The sequence below is a fragment of the Molothrus ater genome, chromosome 4 (assembly GCF_012460135.2).
Source record: "Molothrus ater isolate BHLD 08-10-18 breed brown headed cowbird chromosome 4, BPBGC_Mater_1.1, whole genome shotgun sequence".
NCBI lineage: Eukaryota > Metazoa > Chordata > Aves > Passeriformes > Icteridae > Molothrus > Molothrus ater.
The window spans coordinates 66,941,473-66,961,131 of NC_050481.2; the positions used below are offsets into that span (position 1 = coordinate 66,941,473).

Consider the following 19,659-nt stretch of genomic DNA (forward strand, 5'->3'; position numbering starts at 1 on the left):
TGAGGCGGAAGGAGCTTGGCCTGGTCGCCTGCTCCCTCCCTTTGGCTGCCGCCCGGCGCTCTGACTCCTCGGAGGAGGAAACAAAGAGGCGGCGGGGGTGGGAATGGCCGGGAGCTGCGCTGCAGCCATTCTGGAAAGACCTTCTGGTGTTTCCTTCCACCCACCCTCGCTGAGTAGTGATTAACAGGACCGTGGGCGGGGGGGGGGGGGGCGACCTGTGGGTGTCCGCGGGTCCGGCTGGAGCCGCTTGGAGAAGCGGGGGGGGCGGCCGGGAGAGGAAGGAGGAAGCGCTCACCGCCCTGCCCTGTGTGTTTCTCTCCTCCTTTCGTCGCTTTCCTCGCTGAAGGCCTCCCGATGAGTTAAAATGGTGCTGAGGCTCGAGGGGAGCTGGTCGCTGCTCGTAGGAAAGAGGTTCCTCTGCCTGTCGGAAGAGGAGGACAGGACGTGGGACGCCAGCCTCATCTCGGAATGGCCCTGGAAGTCGGGCAGGATCCGGGCTGTGTCACACACGGACATATCCAAACAAGACCTGAAGGTAACCGGGAACTTTCCGAGGGACCCGCTAAATGCAGCGTGTGGCCGGGGAAGTTGGTGTGGCTGTGTGTACACGTGTGTGCACGTGCTGCTCTCGGGGGCAGAGCAGACGGAGACTTGGCCGACACGTTTGGAAACGTGCACCCCTGCCCGAGTCCCCGATGTGCTGGCTACTAATGCCGCAAATTATCTCGAACTAATTACAAATGTGCTTTCTTCCACCGGCATTTTGAAAAGCAGGTTTTTACCGCACCCACTGCGCCTATGGTTTATTTCCTAAAGGTAAATTAAGGTCTTGCCAGCTGTGAACAGGTTTTTGCCCCCGGAGTTGAAACCCAAGCCCTCCAATGCTGTTGGGATTGGTGACTTTCCTTTCCTGCTTTTGGAGCAACTACTTGGGTTTTAAAGTCGCACCAAACTCACGCCTGGTGCTGGAGGTCTCTCGGACTCTTCTTGCATGGTGGCCTCTTCTTATTAATGATTACCGAGTGGGTTTTTGAGCACATAGTTACTGCAAAGGTGGTGTAATTGGTTAGCTGTGCATTTTGGGTGGGAGTCAAGCTAAGTTTACGGTTTGGCTGTGAAGTTGTTAAGGGGCTTTATTTGGCAGCTGTAGACATTAGAAGTATTCAGCCATGTCTGGGCACTTACTGGAGTGTAAACTGAGTGCTGCTCCCCAAGGACCGAACTCCATTGTAGCAGCGGCATCTTGTGCTTGTTCCTACAGAAGGCTTCGATGGCTGTCCTGTGACAGCAAGAACAGCACCATCTTCCCGTTTTAGCTGTCTGCTTTCCTCTTTTTTGGTGATGAGAGCTTAGTGATTTCCGATTAACTGACTTACTTGTCAAACAAAGCGAAACTTCGGATGTTTCTAACTCTTTCAAGAAAGCGTAAACTTTGTTATCAGCTTGTTGTTGTGGATCTGCGGCAGGGGTGGAGCTTTGTCCATTTTTGGGCGTGGGGCTGTGCCCTGTGCCGTGCTGGGAGTGAGGAGGAGGTTCTTGGTGCAGAAAACTCTTAGGGACTTTGTCAGCAAAGGAGAAGAAGCAGATGCTAATGGGGTCTCTATTGTGAGCTTTGTAGCTGGTTACGGTTCTGCCAGAAGCGATTTTCTTGATGTGTTCTCCAGTTGAAAAGTAAAGAAGTTGCAGAATGGGCAATGGAGGTGTGGAGAACTTTGTATCAAAACAAATCCCATCTCCTTTCCTCCCTCAGTTCTGTACCGACATGATAGACCCGAAAAAATAAAGGATTGAGAGGGGGGATTAAGTATTTCTCCTGTAAAAGAGTAGAAGTATTTATTTCAATTTTTTTTTGTATAGAGGGACTCTCAACTGCTTTTGAAATGCTTTTGTCAACTGTGTTTTCTTGTGTGTGCAGTGATGCAGTAGACTGAACAAGCCATTCTGGTTCTGGTTGTTATTTGCTTATCTCTTTCATAGTTTCTGTGCACCTCAAAATTACCAAGTTCATTTCTGCACCCATTAGTTCGATGACTCCTGGCTGTGGTAATGATGTTTGTGTGCATGTTTTCACTTGCCTTTCCCCTGAGAGGGATGATAAAATTTCAGGAAATGTTTCTGAGATTCACTCAATTAAGATTTCTGTGCTGTTTCCTAAATGCAGTTAGGTTGGATTGCTGTGTTCTTTGGGAAGAGAAAATTATTTTTTCCAAGAGCAGAGTCCTCTACCAAGATGTTCCAATTCCTGTATTCAGGCCAAGTTGTATTTGTGGTCTTTCCCAATACCTTGGTGATCTCCCATGTTGCCTTTGAAATTAGGGTAATGCTGTCCCAAAGATATTGGTCAAGTCATCATATTTATGCCACAGAATTGCTTTCTTCTTGAAAAATCTGCATTGTTTATGAAATTCACAAGGATAAATAGCAGTTAAAAGCAGTCAAGAAGTGACCTTCACATTACATAATTTGATCACCTTTACCATCCTACTGTCATTTGTGCTTTCAATAAGTTGGCTGAAGTTATTCTTTGTGATTGGTATTTTTAAAATAATTTTGGAAAAAAAAACAAAAACCAGCTTGTTTATTCCACTGCTCTAGAATTTGTGGGAAATCCATGTGCCACTTCTGTAGGCAGTCCTTTGGCTTTAGTGGACTTTTTGGGGGGGGGTGTATATTTTTCCCTGCTTGTAAACACCAGTGACAGTGTTAACATATTTAATTACCTTTAAGCAGCATTAAACTTTTTGAGATGGGAAGTTGTAAAGTTAAATGTAAATACTATTATTTTATGTGACAGTAATGATGATAAACCAATTAACATTGACTGTCACTTATAAAATACTGGGTCAACCTTGGATGCTTTAGTGATTGCTTGATTATGTGACAGGCAATAATCATGCTGGAATTATAAGTACATTTATTGTTTTTTTTTTTTATTTTTGAGTAAATTGATGAGTTTATCTTTTCCATGTCGAATGTGTCTGAATTTTACAGGTAGTCACTCCCTCACTTTGCTTCCTTTCTGTAGATTTGTGTAGAATTTGATGATGAATCATGGGAGAAGCGAAGATGGATAGAAGTCTACAGCAGGATGATGATAGCATTCCTGGTGGAGCAAAAGCTGGTGCTGGCTGAAAGAAAAACCCAATCCATGCCTCCTGTCCAGTGGCCTGCAATGGCAAGTACACCCTTGGCTTGAGTCACTTAGGTTCTGCAGCTGCACCTTCTGGGACAGCTTTGTCACCAGTGGGAATTCCTCCAGTGCAGCCTCACTCCTGGGTGTCTTGGGAAGGGAGAAAATCTCTTTGTGCAGCTCAAACTGACAGAGCTCAGCAGCATTTGAAGTTGGGGACACAAGGATGTGTTTTTATGACTTTGCTTCTCTCTCAAACCCCTGTTCTGTATATTGTTAATTTATTCTCCCTCTAGTCTTGTGTTTTGTTTCATCTTCCACAAAGTAGAAAAAAATAGAAAAAGTGTAAATGATAGGTTTCTAAGGATAGCCTGTGTTTTTATTTTAAGTTTTTGACTCTGCCTTGAGTTAATGCTATGGTGATTCTTGATCCTGAGACAAAAATCATTCAGATTACTTTAATGTGATGCCTGCCTGGTACAAGTGATTTGTGAGATTTAGGTTTTCTGCATACAAAAAGCTGAGCTATACTGTACAAGGAGAGAACTGAGCTTTCTGTACCTGCCATGCATGGCTGAATAGGCAAATTAGCCAGGGGAGGTGAACAGGGAACATTTCCTAATGTATTCAGCCAGTGTAGTTGTACTTGACTACTTTGGATATTGCTGCTCAAGAAAGCAGTGAGATAAGTGAAAATGCAAACATGTAAACTTGCTGAACATGAATATGCTGAAGCTGTAGTCTGTGTTTTAATACTATTAACTTTGCTAGGCATAAAGTGTGCATTGTAATTCATATTGCTGCATTTTAGCTGGTCTTTCTTTCTTAAGCAAAGCCATTCTAAGCAATATTTATTACAAGTAGGGCCCAATAGAATGGGAGAGGAAATGGAAATATAAATCCTTAATTTTATTTCCTGGGCTGTGCATTGATATCAGCAGTTCCTCTGGTAGATTTTGCTGACAGCTTGTTCTGAAAACCTTCATATTTAAACTTAGCTGTTGTCCATTTCCAGGTATCTGAATAGTTCTTACTGGATACTTCAGTTTTGGTATAAGGTTTTCTTCCTGAGGTGTTTGATGTGTCAGTTCATGCAGGGTGCATGTTCCAAAGCTCATTTAGCAAAGGATCAAATGTAGGCCAGTCCTGGATCTTGCCTTGGCAAAAAAGACTTTTTCTCCCTTTATCATCACACGGGGCAGGAAAGCAGAGGTCATGAAAGAGATGTGTGAATTAATTTATTTGAAACTTGATCACAACTTCCTGGTTGAAGTGTATGGGAGAGTGTGTTTGTGACAAATGGAGTAGCTCTGGTAGTGCCCAGTTACTCCTGTAGAGACTCTTGTCCCTCGTGTGGGGATCTTGTCCCTCTGCCAGTGCTGTCCTAACTGAGGTAAAGACAAGAAGGAGTATCTGGTTTTGGAGGACTGATCAAAGAAAGGCCTTCTCCTGTCAGAATGATTTCCTTTTTTAAATGGGGCACAGTTACACTTTTCATGTAGGGAGGAGTTACTGTTGCCACTTCTCTTGTTCCAGGCTCCTGGTGCCTGCTCTCTCAGATCTGGTACTGCCACTAGACAAAATTTAATTTTGAGCACGTTAGGAAGTGTTCAGAAGCTTTTAAAGGAAATTTTTGTTTCTTCTCTGTTCTTAAGGCTTTTGGTATGTCTGAACACAACTTCATCATTGCACTGCAGTGTTACAGCAACTGTGAGGCTGTCCAAATCATCATGTGTGCCTAAATAAAGGTTTCAGTGTTTTCAGGGTTGCACAGATTTTGAGAACTTTAATGTAAACTATGCTGCAGACATTCATTGATTTGCTAGCTATTTCCCCAGTCTGCCATAAAGAGGTTTATTAGTAATATATCTGCAATTAGAATTATTACATTAATAAATTTTTCATGTGGACATGAATGATTAATTGCCAATGATAGCCACCTGCACTGAATTCCTAATTCATGCTGATATATGAAATTAGTTTCAAGTGGAGTCCAGTAACTTTCATTAGGTGTGTTTTAGAAGTTTTATTGGAAACTTGCTCTGTTTTCAAGAGTTGCATGTAGATGTGGTAATGTAACAGAGAAATAGAAGCAAAATTAAAATTTAAAAAATTACAATTAATTTTTAAATGCAAATGATGAATTATGAGATCTTCCTGTTTCTGAGAACACGTTTATCATTTTTTTTAGACCTACAAGTCCTTAGTGGACAAAGCTGGAATGGGATCACTGGTTTCAGTGCGCTACCTGGGTGAAGAGAAATGTGTTTTCCTTTCTAAAGACCTCTTGACACCCATCCAGGTAACCTTGACTGGCTTTGTAAAGATGAAAGATGAATCTCTTATCTTGATATTTAGGATGCATCAGGGTAATGTAATCAATGCAAAACTTCAGATGGGTAAAAACTTGTAGTAGGTGCTTATTTCTGTAACTCATAAATAGCAGTTCTGAATGAAACATGTCTGATTAAAACCCCCTGGAGATAATTCAGGCCAGGGTCACCTAGGGGAGCTGGATGGGGGAGTGTACTAGGACAGTTATTCATGTGACAGCAGTTTCATGTGGATTTTGGGGATAACCTGGAATAGTTTCCCTTTCTTCTTTTACACATGAACTTTGTGCAGGGAGTTGCAGCAATGTCTGGCATAAATCTTGCTATTTAACAGAAGCACATCACTGCTAATCCCAAACAAATGAGGAATTGGGCAGAATGGAAATGAGATGATTGAATTACTGAGCACCAGAGGAAAGTTTGTTTGTGGAAATTAGGTACAGGTGGGTTGAAGCTATTGTTCCTGGGCAGGTGTTTGGAAGAATAGTATCTGCTAAAGATAAAGGATTTAGCCTTTTTAGGAAATTAGTCTCTGTAACCTGTAAACAATCTGAAATGAAAGTAGTAATTGTTGTCCTGTGTTGAGACTGCAAGTAGTGCCATCATTAATGTTCTACTTAGACTTGTTAGCAGTCAGCAAATATACAAGTCCTTTAGAGAAACTGGCAAGAGAGTCACTAACAGCCAAGTTTGAGTTGTAGATAGTTGTCTTGCTTATGTTAGCTCAGAAGCAGGGCTGAGATCTCTTTATGCAGAAGCCTTATCTCAGCACTGCAGTGGAAAAGATTGCTTTACTGGCATCGTGAATAACACTTTATTGACTTCCAGTTCTTCAGTCTCCTGCCTCTTACAAATATCACAGCAGTGCCTGGGACAAAAAGATAAAACCCAACCCCAAACCCTTTTCTTATTTGCACTCTCTGAGCCTTGGGTGGAAACTTGCAGTGACCTTTCCATTTCAGAATCAATTCTCATTCAAGAATTTCAGAGGAAAAAATAATACCCATACATTATGCTGAAGAATGATGAATAATTTAGATGTAGCTGACTCTGTTTTCATTCATATAAACATTTTATAATGGTGTCTTGACACTGACTGGATCCTGGCATTATCATAAATAGAAACATAAAATATTTTCATTTGCATCTGCTCAGGACAAATATGCTGCTGCTTCTGAGGACTTAAAATCCAAAGTTAAGAATGGACAGTTCAATTAAGCTTACTGCTCATTAGCAATGTAGTACTACAAAGCTGGGTTATTTTCAGAACAATATTAAAGTAGACCTGCAGAGCTCATTTCAGACTCTCTTGCAGATGCTTGTTGTGAATTAGTGATAAAAAAATAACCTGCCTCCAGTCCACCAACCTAGAACTGCTGGGGAACAGATTAATGAGAATTGGATTTGTGTGGATTTCTGCCATCTGGGTTTTAAATAGTGTGGGATTTTGTCAAAAGCATTATCCTGAATGCAAACTTCTGTTCTTTTTTTCCTGAAATAGGATGTGGATGGTTCCAGGCTTTCTCTTAAAGATGATCAAAATGTAAATGAAGAAATTCAGGCTCTGGTTAAGAAACACCTTGATGAGACACGCTTGGTCCAAGGTACAAGCATACTGTGGAGCAGAAAACTGGCAATAAATGGCCAAGTCCAAAGGGAAATCCTTGCAGTGTTGGTGTAATTAATTGGTAATCTGTTCTAGGGGATAAAAGCTTTTTAAAAATACTGATTTTACTCTCACAGCAGTGAATGCAAAATGTGAAGGATTGTAGATGTTTAAGTTTCAAGTATTTCTTTTGAAAGAGTGAGTGTGTAATTCAGGCACATATAGATGGCCTGGTACTTGTGAAATAGATCAAACTTGTAGCAATTCTCAAAAATTTGAGTTGTTTATTGTTTCAAGCAACTTGATTTTTTTTTCCAGTTTGTTGCTTGTTTGTGAAAACTTCCAGGGTGTTGTATAGAGGCCTCCTTTTTTAGTAAAATTTAAAATTGTTCCTTTTCTTTGCCAGAAGAAGATATAAATTCTTTAATTACTGGGTTCACACCAGCATATTTGTACTTATGTGCTTTCACATGCAGGGAGTGACCTTTTTGAAAAGGTAAATATTGCATCTTACAGTTTTCATTTCCCATACTGTAAGAACAGGAAGAATTCATTTTGATAACTGTGGTCATCTTCATGCCTTATTTGTCTTAAGCTCTATTTTTTTCCCCAATTTTGTAGGTGGAAAAAATATCATTGGTTCAAAAATTAGGATTTATAGCCTGGACCCTTCCACTCAGTGGTTCACAGCTGTTGTTGTCAATGGTAATCCAGCTACAAGAACTCTAGAAGTCAACTGTCAGGAGGTAGGAGCCAGCTGCAGTGGTTTACAAATGGATATGGGGAATAAGTGCAAATTTTATTTATGTCTCCACCAGCACCATTTTTATTTCTGTCTTTACTGTAATCTTTAAACATGGGTGTCAGCGTAGTGCAGAGCAATATAACTCAAACTGTTCCTTTATGCTGCAGGTAGATTATTAAATAACAAATGTCCTTGTATGAAAAATGAGGGAGACCTGGAGTTTTTATTCTGAGAGTGAAACAAGCATGATCTTGGTTTCTTTGCTCTCTGTGCTGTGCAGACAGCACAAGTTCTCAAGCACCAGTTTTGTATTTTTATGCAGAGACACTGTCACATGGTGTGTTGTTAAATTCAGCTTGGTATTCAAAGAACCTAGAAGTTGAGTGTCTAAGCTTAGTCTGTACCACAACATCTAAGATAAATATATTTAAAATAGTTTCACCTCTCTAAATGGCTGTTTTTGTGTTCCCTGTCCTTTTCAAGATTCCAGCTTTAAAAACTCTTGATCCAGAATTAATTCATGTTGAAATCATATATGACAACAATGGAAAGTGTGGTAAGACCTATTACTTTTTGTCCTTCAAACACCAGATAGGTTATTTGTGATAGACTAATCTTGATCACCTTCTCTTCCAGATAAATCAAAAAGCTTTGGGGGTGTGAAAAGGAAGTCATCTGATAGCAGTGGAAGTGTTGATGCTAAACACACAAAATCTTCTCCTGAGGTAATGTCTTGCTCTGTTATATATGGCTGTTACATAATGATTATGTCACTTCTCACAACATCTTAAATAAGGATTAGATTGGAAAGTAGAATGATAAATGTAATCCCTTGGAGGGTGTGTTGAGTTCTTTCAAACTTGTCTGGGCATGAATTGAACATCTTGCCTTGTGATAATTGGAGTAAAAGCTACTAAGCCTTGAATGTTGGTGCTTTGTTGGGGCTTTTGTTTGTTCAATTTTTGTTTGTTTGGGGTTTTTTTAACTGTACTTTTTGCCCCCTCCTTCTGCTTAAGAGTTGGTCTGCCTGGTCTCATGTATTCTTGCAGTAGGAGAAAACACAAAGGAGTTCTGAGGTTTATAACTTTTGCATTTCATGTTCTTTAACCATTTTGTACATGAAGCCAAAACCTCAGCTGCACTTGGATGCTCTGAGCATTCAAGCTGCACAAGCAGCAGTGGAAGGTTGTTCCAGTACAGAAAGGAGACGTGACTTTCCTGGTACTTTCATGTCTACTTTTATTTCTTTTGTGAGTGACCTGCTGGCTATCACTGAGAGATTAATAAACTCTCAAAGGTCAAAAGACAATCTGGTAACTTCAGTGTAGAAGTGCAAAAATGAAAAATCATGGCTTGGTTGAAGAAAACTTGCCCTATAATTTTACCCCAGTATTTCAGACCAAAACCTGCATTTTAGGCAGGAGTTTAGCCAGTCTTTGGGAAGCTCTGGAATAGGAGGGAGAGGGTTGTGTTATTTCTGTGCAGATCTTTCACAACCTCACAAAGAACCAGCCTGAGGTACCCAGCACAGGGGAAGGTGCCTGAGTGAGGAGTGTCCCCTGTCCTGTATTTACTGCTGAGGAAGAGTGTGCAGCAGAGCACCATGGAGGAGCAAAGGATTGCAGTCTTGTGTTTCCACAGCTTGTGCTTGGGCACCTTTAGCAGCTTTTGGTGCTCAGTTTGCCTTCAGTTTTCTGCATAATTCAGCCATTGAACAGTCTGCTTGACACAGAATGTATTTTACATTCCAAGTGCCCTACTGAAGAATTACCATGATCTGAATTCATAACTTGTTTTTCCTTAAAGTAGTGGAGTTATTTACTTCTCATTTTTCAGTCTACCTTCCTTCAAAGGACTGGATCATTTTTCACTTTTGCACTCTTTGGGAAATGCCTTGCAACCATTTTTTCAGAGTGGTTACAGTGAGTGTGCTTTCTAGTAAGGAAACCAGGAGCTATTTGTTGCTCTGATTTTGGTGGATGTCAGTATGTGGGAGTGATTAGCTGAAGCCATATTTTTTGTTAATAAATATGTGATAGTACTGATTTCTTGTGTGGAGTTAATTATCTGCAGCATTTTTCTGAGAGCTTGACTTGGTGCCTGACAGCTGTGTAATACCAAAGGAAAAAGGAAATATTTTGGAGCTGATGCTAATGAGCCTGTAGTGGAACTTCCCAGCTGGGGAAGGACCCCCACAGGAAAGCCACTGTTCTAGAGACACCTGGTAATTTGGTAGGCCTGTTGTATTTCTAAATTAATTACAGATTTCTCAGGATGGTGATTTAATCAATGTAGGATTTCTGTACTTAGCACTTTCTAGAATTCTGCTGCAAAGATTTTCTTGCTACAAGAAAGTTCACATCTAGATCTTTGGTAATGCTGTCAGTCTTCACAGTTCTGATTTTCACTGGGATTTTCAGCTGAGATTAGAAATCTATTTCTGACTGCCAATTGCTGCAATTACTTTAGAAACATTGTTGCACTGGCAGTTACAAAGAGCAGAGCTTTCTGTCTTTTTTCCACTTTCTTAATGCACTTTCCCAAAAAAGTTAGTTGTTAATTGGAGGGAAATGAATTAACATGAACAGTCTTTCATGGAACCCATGAAGTTTAAAAGGACACTTTAAAGTCTTTCCACCTCATGAGCTGAGTGACTCTTTAATTGACTTTATTAAGCATGGTAAGAAGAGTATTATTCTGTTTTTCCTTTCAGGCTGAACCCTGCAAAGCCAGAATTTGTTGTCCTGAATTTTCCTACCTGTTAAAATCTCCCTTGCAGGTTTCTCCCAGTCAGGGACACGTGCAGTCAGTACCAACTGTGCTGGGTGAAGCACTGCTGGGATGTACTCCTGCAAATAAAGACCAAAGGCACCCAGGCCTGCCCCTGCCAGCCAACTCACCACCCAACCTTGGTGCAGAGACTCCTCAGGGGTAAGGAAGCAGTTTTATGCTTATACAGACATTTTACCTCCAAAAAGAGTTCTGATTCTTAGCACAAGAAGCTCTGAGGTCATTTTCAAGAGCTGTAGTAACTCCTCTTCTGCTATACCAGCATAGGAAAGTGTTAGATTGGCCTGCCTGGATATGTAATTTACTTCCTAATGCCATGTTCTTACTTAACTTTAAGGAAGTGGCCCTTCAGTGTCCCAGGCTATTGTCACTGTTTCATTGTCCCCATCTGTAAAAGGATACACAGGTGTGGTGCCTGCTTTGTCAAATGCATTCCTTCCCTGCCCCCAGGAAAAGCAGAACCTGTTCAGGCAGGTGTCTGCTTTCTTGTAGATCAGCTACAGATCCCCAGTTAGATTTCTGTTGAACACCAGTGCCTTTGGACTTTTGTTACCCCCAGTTCTGTCACAAAATGGATGTCATGGTAGAAACAGTGTGACAGGAAAACCCAAATTTGAAGTGCTAATAGGGATTTTTCTGCTAGTTTTGTCTCACATGCTGAATGTGGAAAATATGATTTTTTTAAAAGGTTTTTTGTGAGAGAGGTTTTACAGTCTCCAGCACAGTGACTTGTGGTGCCAGTCAGAAGTTCCTTGAGAATCTGCCCACAGACATGCAAATGAAATTCATTTGGTTATTCAGCAGTTGCCTGAAGGAAATGAGAAAGCAACTATTTATTTGTGAGAGAAGGAAGTGGAGTAGCAGCAAATACCTAAATTTGTGTGTGCCTACATGGGTGTACAGCTTTATTGTTCTAACTTTAAAAGAATTAATCCCAAATAAAACACCTGAAAAACACAAACCCATTTAGCCTCACACAAAATATAAAATACTCAAACATCAGAACTCAAAGCACATAATTAAATAACTAAATTTCATCTTTCAAGCTTTAAGTGTGCCTGGATTGAGCAGCTGATGCTCTGATTTGTTTGACACATTTGTGGGTTTTTTTCTAATTATTGCATGTTGTGTTTCAGCACATGTAGACGAAGCCTACCAGAAACTCATCCTTCCTGTCTCAGTACTGGAGTTAAACCAGTGACAGAAGAGCTGACAGCCTTTCTAAAGTGAGCTTTATGTCTAAAGAACAAACACAAAATCCCAGTGAGCAAAATGGTAAATATACCTCTTTGAAAACCTCAAGACCTTCATCTTTAACTGATTCAGCCAATGAAAAGGGAACCAACCTGAAGAATACTAATGAACCTTTTATGAAGGCCACAACAAACTTTCCCAAGGAATGCATTTCCATAAAACAGTTGCAGCATCCCAACCCTTCTGTAGCAATACCCAGAGGCAGTGGCACTGTTGAACTGCAGAGAACTTTAGACTGCAGACCCTCAACCTCAGATGCTCATCTTCTGTCCTTCAGTGAGTGTGGGCTTAAATCACAAAGCAGCTACAGCAGCCACAAAGGAAACAAGATTGATGAACTTGCAGACATGGAGTTTTTTATTAGAAGAAATTCAAATGAGATTCTTTGTGACAAAAGTGAAAGTGAAAGCTTTTGGACTGGAAGTGCCAAAGTCCAGGATAATAGTAAGTGTTCCTAAAATTTCCTGTCATATGAAAGTCCTTGTAATTTCTGACTACTTAGAAGTAGGTAATTTGTTACAGATGCAACATTAGTAATTTAAATTGTGTGAGTAAAGCAGCAACTTGAGTTATTTGTATATACTTTTAAGACAGGAATGCAACAAGCTGGAGAAACACCTTTTCCTGATAAAGGAAAAGGACTAATAATTAATTTTTAAAATAAGTTGTTACCAAATATATGCAAGAACAGAATGGCAAAAGAGGTTACAAAATCAAGGTTCTTTTGGAATACAGATGCTGGTGGCATAATGAGCCTACCTTTTAGCAATGGTCCTAAATTTTACAAACATGGTTAGGGATGGAAGTTGTCCTTAACAAAGCTCTGTTCAAGAGGGGCTTTGATTTAAAAACTCTCATAAGTGCAAAACAAACACAAACCCACCCACCAAAAATTAAAACTCACTCAGCCCCAAAACCACCCACCTTGTTCCTCTTTTCCATTTGGTGAGCTCTTCAGGTTTTCACGTGGGACAGGAGGGGATAGGCTGTGGTTGTTTAAGGAGCTGGACTCCTGGTGTCCAGCTGTGCTTCAGGTGGTGTTGCTGATTGTTCAGGATTCTGGGAATCCCCCTACATACCCACTCTTTTTCTTTTTTTTTCTATCTCTTGTTGCTTGGTCTTGGCTTACCATGTGCTGTTCCATAATTAGCATGGATACACAGCCAGCCAAGCAGTCACTGTTGTGTCCCCTGCAAGGCCTCACTGGCAGTGTAGGAGGAAGGGAAATGTTTGGCATCTGTTACAGTAAGATGCTGAAAGCTGTTGCATCATGAAGGGGGAGAACAGGACTGAGAAATGGCTGGGTTGTACTCTGTCCCAATTTATTGTGAAATATGGTTGCTCAGGGCTCCAGCTCTGGCTGAAGAACTTCCTTTAAAAGCAGATGTTCTTTCAAAATGCTCCTCTGTGAAAAAGTGAAAGGAGCTCTGGGTTCCACAGAGTCTGTGTGACTTCCCTGGAACTGCAGCTTGAAACAGTTCCTGCTGACTGCAGAAGAGGTTTCTGCCAACTGCAAATATTTTTAGCATAACTTAGGTTCAGTGTAATGTGAAACTTGCAGGAGAAGTTGATGTGAGTCTTTCACTAAGATACATTTGCTGGCACTTCTGTGAGAGAAGCCTCGGTTTTTCTGACGCTGGCTGCTCTCCCTGCAGTAATTGTCCGCAAGTCCATCCTGGCTGATGCTGCCAAGGTGAAGAAGCTGCAGCAGAGCGGGGAGGCCTTTGTGCAGGACGGCTCCTGCAACAACATCGCCCCTCACCTGCACAAGTGCCGCGAGTGCCGCCTGGACAGCTACCGCAAGAACAAGGAGCAGAGGGACTCCACCGTCTTCTGCCGCTTCTTCCACTTCAGGAGGTGAGGACCATTCACATCAGCGCTGTGAGAAATGAAAAAAAACCCCAGAATAGTCTCGTGGAGGTCTCTGTTGCAGAGCTATTTAGTGCTGGTGTGTAGCTATAAGACCCAATATACCCAACTAATGAGTGGCTGCCAATGGTTTTTTAGCCCTTAGAAATTGTACAAGTGCTTCATTTGAGCAGAAAATATTTTGGCAGGACTTAGAGCTTTTTATTTTGCTGTTCTGGGCTGAGTGCCAGTAGGATAACATGAGTTTACTTTGAGTGCTACAGCTCAGTAGAATTGGAGATCCTAATGAGAGGGTAGATTCCATGCAGGTTTCCCAAAGTTTAGTGGTTGGATGCCTGGAGTGTTAGCCATGAACCCACAGCCATGGAAGGGTTGCAGTAAGTGGCTATGGGCTTTCAGCTGGGGACATTTAAGCTTCTCATGGAAGTGTTTAGTCTGTGCACCCACTGGAATTCAGTTTTGTTGCTAAACATCTTAAAAAATACAAATGTGTTACTGATCTGTTATTTATCCTCAGATTAGAGATTTTACTATAGTAAATCTTTGTATAATCTGATGTGTGAGACCAAAGTAACAACAGAGTATGCTAATTCATCCTCTCAGGGTAACAATCCAGACTTGCAGTGCAGTTCCAATCAGATGAATCCTTTGGTTTAGAACTTGAAACTGATGGAATTATCCCTTTTCATTGAATGTGCCATCTGCCAGATCTGGAGATGGCATTTGTCTGATGACAGTAGCTGCCAGCACGTGTTCTCCTGGCACACCTAACACTACAGTGAGCACACGTTGTCATCAGATGTCACCTTCCTTCTTCAGCATTTAGTAAAAAGGTTCCTGAGCAGAACTCTTCATGTTTTCCATTTAAGACACTACTAACAATATAGATCTCATTCTTTCCACCTACTCAGAATCACTCAAGAATATATCTTACTCAAATTTTGCTTGATGCTTTTTGACAGCTGCTTCCAAGTGAATTGTTCCTTGAAATATATTCTATATTTAAGGCATTCTAACTTCTCTTGAGAATTGTATGTAGTCCTAGATAAAATTATTGCTGTTGCCATCTCTAAATGTGGCCTTAATGCCAGTTTATTTTAAAAATTGTAATCTGATTTGGTTTTGTGTGAATAAAGAGGCACTTGTTGTAAGGTAGATTTCCTAACTAAAAACCTGAATGTTTTCAGTCTCTTTTCTTTAAAACAAGCAGTGCATTGAATGTGCTTAATGCTAGTGACCAGTATGTGTACCCATGTCTGTTGTAACCTTTGAGTAAATTCATTGGCATACAGTACACACACTTGCAACTCAAGCATGGACTGATTGGAATGGATTTAAACAGGTGCAGCATTTGAGATGATGAGGGCTTTTTCTCCTTTTCCCCCTTTTTCATCAGGCTGCAGTTTAATAAGCATGGGATACTGCGTGAGGAAGGTTTCTTAACTCCAAATAAGTACGACCCTGAGGCCATTAGCCTGTGGCTGCCCTTATCCAAAAATGTTGTGGGTCTAGATCTGGACACAGCAAAGTACATCCTGGCCAACATTGGAGACCACTTCTGCCAGCTGGTGATATCTGAAAAGGAAGTCATGTCAACGATAGAACCACACAGTAAGATCAACTTGTATTGAAATCATTTGTGTTTTCACAGCTTTATGTGAAGCTTTGAGCTTCTGTGGGAAAATTAATTGTGTATATCTGGAAATGCCATGTAAGATTGAGTGTCCCTCTCTCTTTTCAGAGAGGGAATGGTTAAGAGCCACTGTGAACTGGTGTCAACAACTCTTTGCTCCTCACAGGGAGGGGGAAAGGGAAGGGCAATTCCACCCTTCTTTGTCAGAAGTTGTTTCTCAATTTATCAAATTACTTTTCCTGTTACAAAGGGAAGAAAAAAATCAAGCAAACTACCAGGTAGCTGACAACAAAATCTGTTCTTGGTGTGAAAATGAAATAAAGATTTTACTTTGCACAGGTTCTGTTAGATTGCTTTGGCCCTATTTTATTATAACTGCATCATGGACCTAATGCTGTCTGTCAGGAAAAGAGATTTTTTTTTTTTTTTTTCCTCCCCCTGCAAGTTTCCAGTAGCACTTTTAGGAGTGATTGTGTGCAGCCCTACTGGGCATAGAGCAGAGGAGTGCTGGGGATGGGATAACTGATTGGGGAGGGTAATTAGTGTAGGCAGGGCAAACGTAGCACCCCCAAACACAGAGGTTTGGCCACATCAAAATACTTCTGTAGCAAATGTGAGCAGACAAATGGGGAAGTCTACAACCTTGCATCATCACTTCTCAGAGCAGAATGACTCCTAAAGCTGTGTTTGTTTTCTGGGTTTTAAGTGCACGACCAGGGTACAGCACAGTTTAGGAGATTTGCCACTGCCTGCTGTGTTTGTGGAGTGTTGACACTAGATAAAGATCCTCTCAGTTTGGCAGTCACTTCATTGTTCTGAAAGAATAAAAAAAAGCTGAACAAGCTTGAATGCCCTTCAAAAGCAGGGGGAAGATTTGAGATATTCCAGAAATACTCACGGTGGGGTCTTACCTTGGGCTGCTTGGAATCTGCAAGCTTTGCTCTTCTCTTGACCCCCAACATGTTCAGGTCTGTGGAACCAATTTATCTGTAGCCAGAGTGAGATGTGGAGACTAAAATACAGAAAGACTTTTGGGAGAGTGAAGCTTTGGGTGAATTCATGAAACAAAGGGAAGGTGTGGTGTTTCTTAATAGCAGAGGATGCATCTGTTGGCATAGCTACCAGAAATATCCTCTGCTTAAAAAGGCACAGACATGTGTGAGCTCTGGAATTGGCTTGAAAGGAGCAAAATCTCATTAACTCATCTTTGATTTTATTGCCCTGACTGGTGAGAGTAAGGAATCCACCTTCATTAATATGGAGGTTATTTTGAATGCCCTGGGCAGGAAAGAAGTAATTTACAGTCTGAATATGTGGTGTTCTTTGAACAGTACAGTGGGAGAGTGCTCAGTCAGCACAGGAAAAAGGGAGATTCTTCTGCCACCTTGGCTTGAAGTTATGGTAAATTTAAATGTGTTTTCCCTGTGAAGTAAAAGATTGACTAGTGTAGAAAGAGCAGCTTGTTTGGTCACGTTGTTCCTTGGCTACCAAATGCCAAAAGGAAACAGGATCAAACTACAGAGAGGAACCAAAAAAATAGGAGGAGTACAAAGAGAGAAGACTAAGAAAATATAGGAAATTGCATTCAAAAGATAAGAAAAAACCTTCATCCTGTTTGGGGGAAATTGGAGAGTTGACCTAGAAAATGATAAATATAGTGCATGTTTTTTAAAGGCAGAGAAGAATGGAGCTGGTGATATTTAGACCTCTGTCTCTTGGAAGAATTCTGAAGCAAGTACTCAAATCATTTTTACCTCCTACTTAAGAACAAATTGTGCTAAGCTATTCCAGTGTTGTTCCATACATAGTCAATGGGCATTATTCAGAACAAGAGCAGCAGATGTCTTGGATGCTGGTATGGTTTTCTTAGCATGCATTAGGACATGGTCTCTCATAACTTGCTTTTAAAATTAAGAAACATTGTGGGCAGGAAAGTTTCAGAGAATTTACAAGTGTGGAAGGTGGTAGGAGGAGGCAGGTGTGTGCTTTTTGTCTTGTCTAGTTTAGCTGGCAACACAAGGAAGTGGAGATCAGGCTAAAATAATTCTTGCATAATCAGATTCCCTGAAAAATTTTACAGCCCTGGAAGGGCTTGTAATTTTTTGCAATATACTGTCCATGTTTGGGATGTTTTGAGTGGACTGAAGAAGTGTCTTGGGATGAGGAAGGGGGAATAGAAAACCTGAACAGCAGCAGTCAGTGCTTCAAAGAAAATCCTCCATTCTGAGAAGGTCAGATAAACACAAACACATAAAACCTCCCCAAAGGCAGCTACTTGCCCACCATGCTGCTGAATAGAGAGCAAGGACAAGCTGGTTGTGGCAAGCTACACATTAAGTTTAGCTTGCCAGCAGTACCTGAATTTATTTCCTGGATTGGCTGTGGGATTTCCACTTAGGAGAATGTCAGGAATGTGCTTGTTAACTTGGACAGGAATAAAAGCTGTGGTTGGTGCTGCACAGGAGGAAGCAAAGTGGTCCCAATTGCTTGGACTGTTGTGTAACAACAAAAGCCTTTTTTGGAGTCCCAACACAAGAGCAAGTGTGAGTCACATCCCTGTAGCTGAGGTGGCTGTAGTTACCTTGCAAGCACTGAATTTGCTGGCACCAACACTGTGACTGTCCCGTTCTGCCTGCAGGACAGGTGGCCTGGAAGCGCGCGGTGCGCGGCGTCCGCGAGATGTGCGACGTGTGTGACACCACCATCTTCAACCTGCACTGGGTCTGCTCCAAGTGTGGCTTTGGGGTGTGTGTGGATTGCTACAGGATGAGGAAAAAAAGCTCACATGAAGGTGGGAATGCTTATTACTACCTGAAACAAAAGGGGAGGAGGGGAAATCAAATCTCCGGTGGACTTGGAAGTCAATGGCAACCTTAAACGAGCCAAAAAAAAGCCTTCCTAAACAAAAGGATGTGTTGTGGGCCTGTGGTTGGATGTATCAATAATAGTCAAATGTGTGGCTTTCCAGAGCAGCAGCAAAAAACTGTCATGGTTTTGTTTTACAGATGATGACTCGGATACTTTCTCCTGGTTTAAATGTGTGAAGGGACAGGCACATGAACCAGAGAATCTAATGCCTACACAAATAATTCCTGGAAAAGGTATTGGGAATATTTGATTATCATAAAAATGTGCTGTAGGATTTTGCTGTCTTTTGTGTGTTGTTGATATTGTACTTAGTGAGGTTTGATTTTAATGGTAAAGTTAGTAAAAGCTTAACATTTATTATCCAAAGACAGGAATAGCATGTGTGTTTAATACTATTTTATTATCTTTGACCTTTACAAAGAAGTAGCAGAAGTTCTTGTTTAATGAACAGTAGCCACATATTAGTGTTTAGCTGCACAACACACAGAGTTTCTTAACAAGTCCTGGTGGCTGCTGGATGGTGTGATTACATGTGAGCTCATTTGTGCTTCTCTCCCTTCAGCTCTCTATGATGTTGGTGACATTGTTCACTCCGTGAGAACAAAATGGGGAATAAAGGCAAATTGTCCTTGTGCAAATAAGCAGTTCAAAGCACTATCAAAGCCAGCTCTAAAGGAGGATTCCAAACAGGTATTGTTATTGCCTCTGTGTCTGTGCAGTTAAGTTTGTGTCAGTCTATTGCATGTTCCTGAAGCCACTGCCAATTTGACTTTGTAGGTTGCCAGCCCTGAGCTCTGTGATAACCCCACCACACAGGGACAATTTGTGTTCACTGTTCATCTTTCTGATCCAGCTCTTCTTTAAGTTTTTTGGGGAAATCTCATTTGTGTCCCTTTGACACTGAGCCCTCACTAGTTGACCTATCCTTAAAAAAGGCTCAGTGAGGATTTTTAGAGCAAAAATGGGATTAGATGGAGAGATCCCTTAAGTGAAGAATGTGAAGAACAGATGAGTGGGAATGGTAGTGAAGTGTAGGCTATTCCTTGGGTCCTGGAGATATAATACATGCAGCATCTAAAAGAGTGAGTAAGGTGGAAGAGCACTGGGATTCACAGAATAACTAAACATGAAAAATATTGAGATTTAGAGGAGTGTGGAGATTCACTGATTTCTCTGGCAATCTGGTAGCTTTGCTTCTCTGTTATATAAAAAAACCAAAATAAAGGAAACTCCACAAGATACATATATTTATAAATGGATGTAGTATATTTTTGCTTTTGACAACAGAGCACAATTTAATAGCATAGTTTGGAAGTATCTCACAAGAAATGGGGTAATTAAGTGATTTTAATTTTGTTTGGATGTTTATTCATAGCCTTATCTTGAAAATAAATGTCACCTTAAGTGTAAGAAGCAGGTTGGACTTGATTT

General features: G+C 41.0%; 1 protein-coding gene across 1 annotated transcript in view; it reads left to right on the forward strand.

Annotated features, from left to right (window-relative positions):
* The first annotated feature begins 346 nt into the window (after positions 1 to 346).
* The window catches only part of KDM3A (lysine demethylase 3A), a 28,660-nt gene continuing 9,347 nt past the window's right edge, over positions 347 to 19,659 (forward strand). The window contains 15 exon segments of the mRNA XM_036382933.2: positions 347 to 535; positions 3,026 to 3,175; positions 5,322 to 5,432; positions 6,965 to 7,067; positions 7,691 to 7,815; positions 8,298 to 8,370; positions 8,451 to 8,539; positions 10,594 to 10,745; positions 11,741 to 11,823; positions 11,826 to 12,302; positions 13,514 to 13,715; positions 15,124 to 15,338; positions 17,999 to 18,151; positions 18,366 to 18,461; positions 18,791 to 18,918. Of these exon segments, the coding sequence (XP_036238826.1) occupies positions 365 to 535; positions 3,026 to 3,175; positions 5,322 to 5,432; positions 6,965 to 7,067; positions 7,691 to 7,815; positions 8,298 to 8,370; positions 8,451 to 8,539; positions 10,594 to 10,745; positions 11,741 to 11,823; positions 11,826 to 12,302; positions 13,514 to 13,715; positions 15,124 to 15,338; positions 17,999 to 18,151; positions 18,366 to 18,461; positions 18,791 to 18,918 (2,328 nt within the window). The 5' untranslated portion in view covers positions 347 to 364.